The 10,560-nt window shown below is 58.1% G+C and overlaps 1 protein-coding gene across 1 annotated transcript; it reads left to right on the forward strand.

The window, feature by feature from the left end:
- The first annotated feature begins 1,798 nt into the window (after nucleotides 1-1,798).
- LOC136364510 (solute carrier family 2, facilitated glucose transporter member 5-like) lies at nucleotides 1,799-9,359 on the forward strand. Its single transcript, XM_066324480.1, is given in 15 exon segments — nucleotides 1,799-1,824; nucleotides 1,826-1,923; nucleotides 1,926-1,952; nucleotides 1,955-2,179; nucleotides 3,109-3,202; nucleotides 3,735-3,809; nucleotides 3,892-4,016; nucleotides 4,266-4,411; nucleotides 4,492-4,624; nucleotides 4,963-5,150; nucleotides 5,278-5,388; nucleotides 6,556-6,657; nucleotides 7,210-7,285; nucleotides 8,778-8,905; nucleotides 9,120-9,359. Coding segments are annotated over 15 exon segments (1,794 nt in total).
- The last annotated feature ends 1,201 nt before the right edge of the window (nucleotides 9,360-10,560 follow it).

A 10,560-nucleotide genomic window follows, 5' to 3' on the forward strand; every position in this document is an offset into this window, starting at 1 on the left:
AGTGGCAATGGGTGAGGATCAGGGAGGTTTATGGGCTCACAGCCACGGGGAATATTTTAGCCAGGGATCATTGTATGGAGGCAGGGGAGGAATGCCTGTGAAATGTGGAGACGAGCTCCCTGTCAGCTCAGAGCAGTGGCTGTTTCTCACCAGCCCTTGTCTGTCGTGTCACTATCGCCAGGTCAGGTCACAGGACTGTCTCCAATTAACCCAGCCCCCTGGTGATCCTTAATTGGCACTCCAGGCTTTCCTCCTCCCCCTTCTTGCCACACCACGAGTTTCTCACCTCTACATCTGCTATGTCTCTGCTCCCAGCATCCCAGCCACTGCTGGAACCAGTGACCATAACCCATATTTACTCCCTGAATCAAGGCAGCAGCCATCCGCTGGCTTGGAGCTGTGTCCAGAGGATGCCCCTGCATGATCCCCAGCATCAGGCTGTGTGGCAGGAGAAGGGGCTGTGGCTGCAGAGATGAGCACGGGGCTTGGGGATGGGCTTCAGTGCAGAGGAGCTGGGAAGTTCCAGGAGGGTTTTCTGGTAGGTGTTTGCTGGGAGAGTACCAGAGTGGGGGAGAGATGACTGCTGCTGTTTCCTCTTCCAGTGTTCTTTCCAGAGACCAGTAGACACGTTTAACCCTCCATGGGCTGCTCCCAGAGATGAGCCATATACCCAAATAACCAGAATTGGAGCATGGCTGCAGGACACAGCCTGGCCTGGTTTATCATCCTGTCCCGGGTTGGCTGCTTTGCCCTGTCTTAGCAAGGACTTGGGGTGAGTCCTGGGCATGTTTAGGGCTGCCCTGCAGCACTGCAGGTGCTTTGGGCATGGCTGGGACCCACAGGCTGCATGTTCTCTTGCTGAGTGGTCTCACCTATGTTCAAGTCCAATAAAATGGAACGTCATCTGCTGCTCTGAGAATGAACCAGGACCATCCCCAGAAGGACTGTGGCTTCTGCAGGTCTCCCCCACTGGCCCTGTCACCAAGGTCTCTGCAGCCACCCAGCACATGTGCACAAAGGTAAAGGTGATGCTCTGATCCAGAAGTGGAGAAACTGAGTCTGGGCAAGACACAGGAACTCTTGAGCAGGAGCCAGCCCTGGGAAAACTGGACACTGGCAGGCTCACAAGGCTGGTGGCTGGGGGAGAGGGCCCAATGCCTCCAGGAAGAGCTGGAGACTTGTGCAGGGAGGAGAGACCAGAGCTAGAACATCCTCCGTGGGAGAATGCGGTGCCTGGACTCTCCCAGACACCCTGGCTGGGCTGGCACGGCAGGCCTGGGGGTGCCCATGCAGCTCTCCCGGCTCTGCTCCGCTTTCCTGGCCCCACGGGACCGTCCTGAGTAGGGCCAGCCAGCCGCGACCTGTCCCTTTTAAGCCCTTGGATCTGTTTCCAGCCGTGCCTTAGTGGGGTCCCTATCCTTTCAACTGGCTGTTCGGCAAATTAAGAGCATGCTATTAGGCTGCTAATTAAAGGCACTTCATTAGCAGCAGGGGAGGCAGCTCCTGGCCGCAGCAAAATTGGATTCCTCTGAGCTGCCGTGAGCCGATTCTCTCCTCTCTGGGGCTGGGGGCTGTGTCCCTCTGTGCCCGGGGAGGGCAGCTGCCTCGAGCCATGGCCGTGGGCTACCAGCCTCTTCCGAGCGCAGGGGATGGAGCACATCTACCCCACGGTGGGAGAGAGGCCGGAGGTGTTCGGGGTGTTGGGCCATGCGGGGCCGCCCCTCGCCGCGGCCTCGGGGATGGTGCAGTGATGTTGCCCCACTTACGGTTCCCGGGGTCACTCCCATTTAGAGGGGACATGCGAGAGCTCTCCACTGTGGCAGAGCATCACGTCAGTGGTTCCGCTGTCCCCAGGCCGGGCCGTGACCCCTCAGCGGGCCGGGCAGTCCGCAGGTGCTGCCCCTGCCCCCGGCGAGGGGAGAGGCTCCCGGACTCCTCCTCCGGCCGCTCCGGGCCTCCAATGAGCCCCGGGGCGCCCGGGCTGCCCTGCCCTGCCCTGCCTTCCCTTCCCTTCCCTCACCCCTCCTTCTTCTATCTAAAAATGGGAGAGACCAGCCGGGCTGCCGGGCCGGGGCTGCCTTCCTCTCTGTCTCCTTCTCCCCCCGCCCCGAGCTCCGCCTGCAGCCTCGAGCCGCCGGTCGGGAAAGGGACCCCAAAGCCCGGCGGGGACATCACTGGGGTGAGCTCCCTGCGGCCCGGGGGGCGGCCCCATCCCTGCTTCCCCTCTTACCTTACCGTGTCCCTGTCCCCCTCTAGCCCCTGGCCTGACACCCCTCGGCCTGACATCCCTCTCCCCTTTTTCCCGGCTTGGGATTCCTGATGGGATTAGAGGGGATTTGCTGTGCGTGAGCCGGGAGCTGCTGGGTGTTACGAATCCGGCTACCGTGCGGGGGGTGTTGCGAGGAGGGTCGGGCTGTGGGTGCTGGGGGGAGCGGGGCTGGTCCTGGCGGACCCAGGCTCATCCCATGGCCGCAGCCTGCAAGCCCCGTGGCTCCGAGGACACCCATTGCTTCGGGGTGCAGCACCCTGCAGCTGGGGGTGCCCTGAATGCTCCTGAGCACCCCGATCCTGGGGTGGGCTGGGTCAGAGCTGCAGGGTGGCTATTCCCCCGCAGCCACCGGATCCTCGCTGTGAGGACCGCAGCAGCTGGAGCGGGAGACAAAGGTGTTGGAGGGGGCGAGGGTTTAGGAGGTGGGTCCACGTGGTGTTTTGGGGTGGGCTGGGACCTTCCACGGGGACATTTCAATGGTGTTGGGCCACTCGCAGCAGCACCACGCAGCCACTCCACTGAAGTAGGGGGACGGGTGTTCCTCCTTTCTCCGCCTGCCCCTCCCAGCTGAGGGCAGGGGTGCCCAGGTTACCCAGGCTGGGTCACTGCCACAGTGAAAAAACCTCACACCACAACCACAAGACCAGCCACGAGGAAGCTGCATCAGCTGGGCTGGGTGCTGGGCAGTGGCATGAAGCAGTGCTCAACACAGGATTCCATTGCACTGGGGTCTTTGCTCTGGGCCAGGTTCATCCCTACTGGAAAAGGGGCAATTCCTGACACCTTGGCTCCTGGCTCTGCTGGCCAGGGCTGTGCTGATCCTTCCTCCTCTTTCCCAGCATCTCACCTTCTCCCTGCTGTCTGTCACCCTTCTGGTATCCTTTGGCTCCTCCATGCTCTATGGCTACAACCTTGCTGTGGTGAACTCACCGGCGGAGGTAAGGGATGGGCAGGGAAATTGGCTCTGCATCCCTCCCTTGGAGGGTGGAGGGACAGCTGTCCAGCAGCCCCACACCAAAACATGGGCATTCTCCTTGAGCAGTCACCCAGAGAGGAATGGCATGGGAGGGACATCAGAGTCCGGGTTCATGTACACCAAATTGGTCCTCCAGGAAAGAAGGGCCAGGAAAGCTGGCCACAGCCTCCCTGCTCCAGCTTGAGCACTGTCTGTGGTATCTCTAAGTCATCCTTAGACCTCTCAGGTGCTGAGACTTGCGGAGCAACCAGACCAGCACATCCCAGTCATTCCCAGACTTGTTCTGCCCTGCATCTCTTTTAACACTGTTAAACCCATAATATTGTCACTATAGATCCTGTCTTCCCTCGTCTTCCCCTTTCTGCCAACACGCCTGGTGCCTGTGTGTGTCTCTGCCCTGCAGCACATAAAGGCTTTCTACAACACCACGTGGTCCCAGCGGTTCGGACACGGGCTGGGCCCTGGCCCCCTGACCCTCCTCTACGCCCTGACTGTCTCCATCTTTGCCCTGGGCGGGCTGGGGGGCTCCCTGCTGGTGGGGGTGCTGGTGGAGCGGTACGGCAGGTAAGGGCGTCGTGCCGTGGGCCAGGGTGGTGCAGAGGTGGGATGGGGCTGGAGGAGCTGCCCTGCTGCTTGTGCCTGCCAGGAATGGTGCTCTGAGCCGCAGCGCTCTCCTCGTCCTCCTGGCCGGCGGCTTCATGGGCTTCAGCCAGGAGCTGGGATCCCCCGAGATGGTGATCATCGGCCGCTCCATCACGGGGCTCCACTCAGGTGGGTGCCTCCTGCACAGCCCCTTCCCCATGGCTCAGTTCCCTACAGCCATTCCTAGAGGAATGGACACTGCTTCGTATTCCCCACAGGCTCTGTGGAGGGGTTCTCTGGTACAGCCAGGGCCACCTCCAAGGCCATGGGGTCCCCACTGTGGATGATGCTGTGCATGGGTGGAGAAAACCCAAGGGTCTGGCTAGGTACCCTTCTCCCTACTGCCTCTGCCATCCCAGTCCCTCCTGTGCCCCCCAGGTATCTGTCTCAGTGTGGTGCCCCTCTACCTGGGAGAAATAGCTCCCAAGAACCTGCGGGGATTCCTGGGCCTCATGCCCAGCATCTTCATCTGCCTGGGGGTTTTCTCTGCCCAAGTCCTGGGCCTCCCTGAACTGCTGGGCAAGGTGAGCACAATACCTCAGCCCACGCATGCTGGACACTGCTCTGCCCTCCCCATGACACATCCCATTTCAACTCCTCTCAGGACAGATTCTGGCCCCTTTTCCTGTCAGTGGTGGTTGTTCCTGCCTCCCTCCAGCTTCTCCTGCTGCACTGCTTCCCTGAGAGCCCTCGGTACCTGCTGATAGAGAGAAACGATGTCTGTGGGGCCACCAAAGGTGAGGAGATTTCTTGCGGGAGACTGGCTCTGGAAGGTGCTGTGTGGCTCTCCAAGGTTCTTCCAGGACCAAGGTGCATCCTCATGGGATTCTTCCATACCCATACTTGACAGCCCACCGCAGTCCTGATGATTCAGCCCTTCCGTCCCACCTGGTTGGGCCACAGCACTTCCATGGTGCCCAGGACTGTGGTGTGAGGCTTTTCCCCATTTCCTTTGGATGCTGAGTCCCATAGGGAGGCTGCTGGGGAGGCTGGGCCAGGGTAGAACCAAGTGCCATACCTGTGAGCATCCACCCTGTGCTAGGGACACATGTCCACGGCCCCACTGTCCCCACAGCACTGCACCGGTTCCTGGGGACCCCCGAGGTACAGGATGTGATCGAGGAGATGAAGGAGGAGCAGCGGTCGCTGTCCTCCATGGAGATGGTGTCGGTGTGGCAGCTGCTGCGGGAGCGCTCCGTGCGCTGGCAGACGCTCTCGGTGGTGGTGCTGAACGCCGGCATGCAGCTCTCGGGGATCGATGCCGTAAGCCCCGCATGGTCCTCACCCCCAGACACGGCTCTGCAGACACTGAGCTGAGACCTGGCAGCTCATTTCATCGAGTGCTCTGTGGCTCCATGCCCCGGCTCATGCTGTGTCCCCTCCTCGGCAGATCTGGTTTTACACCAACACCATCTTCGAGAACGCCGGGATCCCCGTGTCCCAGATCCCCTACACCACCATGGGCACCGGTGCCATTGAAGTCATTGCTGGGCTGATTGGGGTGAGTGAGGGACAGACAGATGGACACAGCCCCTCCCTGCCAGAGCCCTCTTGCCAGCTCCCAGGACCACGAAACAGGGGAGACAGAGTGGACTCCCAAATATCATCTGTGCCACAGCACAGCCCCTTTTCTGGGAGGCAAGGGATTTGGCATGAAAATGGGGATGAGAGATGGGATGAGATGGGCTCAATTTAGGAGTCACATCTAGGAGTGGGGGATAATTTCAGGGTAGCAGGGAGGTTGGGTAGAGATGGCAGGCAAAGAGCAGGTTGGAGATGATGGAGGGGCAAGAAGTTCTGTCTGGCTCTCGTTTTCATTGTCCCTCTGTTAGCAGAGCCACATGTCCCCATTTTCCCCTGCCCCCAGCCAAGCACTGGCCTGGCCCCAGGCTAGCAGCCCTGCCCCCCCCAGCCAGCCCTCATTTAGCTGGAGAGTTAGCACTGGGCCAGGCAGATTTATGGCCCTTGTCCCATCTGCAAGTGTCACCTAGGGCCAGCCCAAGCCACCCAGCACTAAATCCGCTCCCTGACAATTACAGAGATGGATGGGGGTGGCTGCTCCCAGAAAACAGAGAATGAGTGAGGGGCTGCTCCCCTCTCCCATAGCCTAATCCAGAGCAGAGTGGGGTCCCCTGCCTCTCTGAAGGGTACTCCCTTCTCCCCTCCCCTGTCTGTGGGGGTGTCCCAGCCCCCCAGCAGTCGACCAGCGTAGAGCCAGATTGCTTGGGAGCAGCCCCACAAATGGCCCCCAATGGACATGCCGAGATTGGTTATAAAATTACAGGCATTTGTTCTGCTGTCAATACCCTGCCTGCTCCCACTGCTGCTGCGCTGCCTGCCCACACCCTGCTGTGCCCACTGCCCCACAAACACCCCGTGCCCCATCACCTCCACCTGGCACTGATGCCAATGTGGCTTCCAGGTCACCCCAGGCAGCACCAACCCTGCATGCTAACCCCTACTCTGTGGGACCCCCCTCCTGCCCCAGGCGCGCTCACCCCTGGCACTTTCCATGCCCCAACCCTGGAATTCTGAGCTGGGCTTGCCCCCAATCCCCAGATGCCACTGGGAGCACCCTCTCACCTTCAGCTGGATGTGGGGTTCAGGGGTGTTCCCATCCACCTTGGAGCTCCCCAACACCCCATCAGTCTCTGCTCCCTCCTGGCAGTGCTTCACCATCGAGAGGGTGGGCCGGCGGCCCCTCATCATCACCGGCTTCTGTGCCATGGGTGTCTGCTCGGCTGGCATCACCATCTCTCTGCTGCTGCAGGTAGGTGGCCACTGCCACCCCCGGGCCATTATCTGGGGCTCAGTGCTGGAGGGATGGGTAGAGTCCTGGGGGAAGGAGTGTACGTGGAAATGAGAGGTGAGCTGACTCTTCCAAGTCATATTTTCTCTTAAGAGTTAAAGACAAGGTAAATTTAGTACCAAGAACAACAACAAAAAAAGAAAACACAAATCCATATGAGAAAAATCCTGCTGCTTCTGGTAACTTTTTTCAGAAGTAGTTGCTCCCAGGGAGGCAGCTGTGAAATGCCAGGGCAGGTGGAGGGTCCTTCTCCTGCCATCTGCTTCCAGAGGATGCTCCCATGGCTCTGGGGATACTGCAACATCATCAGCTGCTGGGCTTGGCTGAGGTTGACCCTCACCAGCTTTACCCCAAACCACCCACTGCTTGTCTGCGTCTCACCAATACGTCCTGCATGGCCACTGTCCCCAAAAGCCACCACCAAGCGCAGGGCAGGACCCTGTCCCAGGGGCGCTGGGTGTGAAGCTCAGGGCCAGCCCCTAGCAGTGTCCCCAGCCCGGTGTCCCCTCGCAGGCCGCCCTGCCCTGGATGCGCTACGTCAGCGTGGCCTGCGTGGTCGGCATCATCGCTGGCTTCTGCATGGGACCAGGTGGGTCTGGGGGAGTGGGGAGCACTGGGGTGGGAATGGGGGTTCCACGGGGTTTGTGGGCAGGTGGCAAGACCTGAGCCTTGGCCCTGTCCCCATGGTCAGGCCCTGCTTTCTGGTGCTGTACCTCCAAGTAAAACCTCACCGCAAACCTCCGCAGCCCCACACATCCCCAGGGCACTCTACCTCCTCCTCCTGGGCCATGCTCCAGGAACAAGCAGAGTGAAAGCCCTGGCAGCCTTCCCCAGACCTCTGTGGAGGTACCACCACTCCTATCACAGTGCAACTGGTGAGAATCATCCTGCCCCTAATCAAGTGCAGGCTCCAACATCCAGGAGTGAAACCTGGACTGGTTTACCCAGTTGATGTATTAGTAGAGCTCTTAGCAGATCTATAATTCATCCTCAGCCCAGACTTTATTCACTGTAATTACATCTTTAATTAGGATTTTAATGGCTCATTGTTCACAAACAATGATGAATAGAGTTTTAAAACAAAAAAAAATATATATCTCTGTTCTGGGTGAGCTGTGAGTAAGAGTCCGTCAGGGGTTCCATTCCTCCCTCGCTTCTTACACTTGTTTTTTGGTTCATCTTTTTCCTGCATTTATAAAGAGGTCCAGCCAGCCCTGTTCCAGGCAGTTGGGACCCCAAGCATGTCACCATATCAAATGCAATCCCTTGCCAGATTTTTGTGTGTCTTGGAATCTACTCTGGACCTCGGATCCTGCCCCCCAACACAGGGGTGGTCCTGGAGCCCAGGACTTCTGGCTCAGCAACACTTGGCTGGAGAGGCTAAGTGCTACTAGAAGAAATAGTCACAACCTGTGCCCAGTTTTCAGACAACTTACAAGTTGGGTTGGGAAATCGCTTCCATACACTCTGTGTTTTTTCATCATACATGGGAAAAAGCAGGTTGGAAAATGGCATTCCCTGTGGGAGATTCTGATTCTCAGAAAAGTGGTTGCTTATTTCCTCCCTGAATCAGCCACAGTGGCAACTGAAGCTGATTGATAGAAGGAAGTTTCCTAAACTGTTTTGACCAAGGCAGTCTGGAAAGGGCATTGTGGAGGGTGCAAGGAAGATGTTTCTCTATGCCTGTTATCTCTATGAGATTTAATATATCAGTATTTAGAAATATGATCTAATATATCAGCATTTTTGGAAAACAAGGGTCTACATGAAATGTTCCACATTTATTTTGACTCAGTCTGAAACTTCCCAGTCATTCAACTTGGGGAACTGGCCTGAGCATGCAGCAATGTGCCAATGTGGTATGTCAGGGGGATGTTATCCACTCCTCAAGACATATCCCAAGGGAGACCAAGGGTAGGACACAGTTCCACCACACTCCATCTCTGCCAGCACCACCAGTTTGACCCATGAGTCTTGCTGGGCTCCAGCCCTTTGGCCACAGCACTGAGGTGGGCAGAACCTGTTGACTCCAGGGGTGCTTGAGTCAGCCCATAGCCTTGATCTGTCCCCTCCCTCTGCAGCTGGTGTCCCATTCCTGATGACAGCTGAGCTCTTCATGCAGTCACACCGCCCGGCTGCCTACATTGTGGGGGGCTCTCTCAACTGGCTCTGCAACTTCACCGTTGGCTTCATCTTCCCCTTCTTGCAGGTACCAGATCAGAGGGGCCCTGGGAGATGGAGGGAATGGACACAGCCCTGCTGCTCCCAGGATGGGGTGCCAAGACAGGGATGCCTGTGCTCTTGGCTCAGCTAAGTGCTGGACAGAGCCAGCCCAGGGCAGGGTGATGGGAGGGGACACTGCCTCGTGCCATGCCCAGTTTGAGAGTGCCTGGCTCTCTGCCTCATCCTGCTCTTGTCCCCAGATGTCAGCCGGTGCCTTTTGCTACCTGGTTTTCTGTGGTGTTTGCCTGCTGGTGGCCCTGTATGTCTACCTTGTCATCCCTGAGACCAAGAACAAAACCTTCATGGAGATCAGCCACATCTTTGCCACGCGCCGCTCCGTCCTCTCCGTCCCAGCCCATCTCATTGGGATGATGAAGCTCGATGGCTATGGGAGTTTGGAGAGCAGCTCTCTGGAGGGCTCAGGCTCCAGTCTGCCCTGATCTGGGTGGGATGGGGGTGATGGAGGAGGCTTGGGGCTGGGGAACGATGTGGGGCCCAATCTGTTCCAACCTGGTCATCTCTAGGTCTCCCAGGACATGTCTCCATGGCACAGTCTGCACCCAGGATGAGCCCCATGGATGCACCAAGGTTGCTCTGCTGGGCACGACCCCCATGCTGGAAGAGATGCCCCCACAGAGACAAGGGAACCCCCTGAGGCAGGGGGTTCTCATTGCTCCTGGGTGTGGGGCCTTGGCAAGAGCTTCTGACATGAGCTGTTTAATAAAGAGCATTGCCACCAGAGCCATTGTTTGGCAAATTTTGCCTGGAATGGCAGCAAGCAGGAATGTGCTGCAATGGGTGGGTGTTTCTCCAGTACCAGGAAGAGCAGAATGAGAAGAGGGGCTTGTCCTCCTCCCCACTGTGACTGGCTGGAAAGGTCAAAGTCATCCCACATTTTCTAGGAAGGGTAGTCAGGATGGCTCCCAGGCTCTTGCATCTCTCCCCAAGTTGGTTGGGCAAAGCTGGAGGCTGTTGCAGAAGGGGCAGAGAGCAGCTCTGAACTGGGGGTGACTGTCCAGCCACTGTGCCCCTCCACAGACTGCTGGACCCTTGGCTTTGTGTGCTGGCCCCACAGAGTGCTCCCATGGGAACCCTGCAAACTCCCAAACTCTCTGGAGGACAAAGGGATCCAGGATACACCCTCGTCCCCTTACTCCACCCCATTAATTGCTGATACCCCCAGGGTGTTCTTCATGGCCTCTCCCATGTCTCTGCTCTGAATCCTGGGGGCTGTGCTTGGAAGGAGAGGCTCTCCTGTGTCCCATGACCCTCCCACAGCAGCTCCCACAAATACCATGGTAGACCATGGGGTTCCCAGACCTCCAGAAGCTGTTGTTTGCAGGAAAACTACAACATTTTGTCGTGGTGAGAGGTAAACCCAGGTGGTGGGGAGTGCTGTGTGGCCAAAACACTCTCATGCCAATACACACATCATTTTGTTGCAAATATTTTTTTTTTCCAGTTTCCCTCTCCATGGTGTTTCTAGTGTCTCAGTGAGAAGCCCACCCTTCCTGCATCCCTTGGGAAAGCCTCAGGGCGCCTCTGGGTGTGTGTGAGTGCTGGACCTGTGGGGACAGGGACTGGGCCATACTGGGTCTTATCCCTTCCATCCTCAGCCACCAGCTTGAGGCTCTCCTGCAT

The sequence above is a fragment of the Sylvia atricapilla genome, chromosome 8 (assembly GCF_009819655.1).
Source record: "Sylvia atricapilla isolate bSylAtr1 chromosome 8, bSylAtr1.pri, whole genome shotgun sequence".
NCBI classification, from domain to species: domain Eukaryota; kingdom Metazoa; phylum Chordata; class Aves; order Passeriformes; family Sylviidae; genus Sylvia; species Sylvia atricapilla.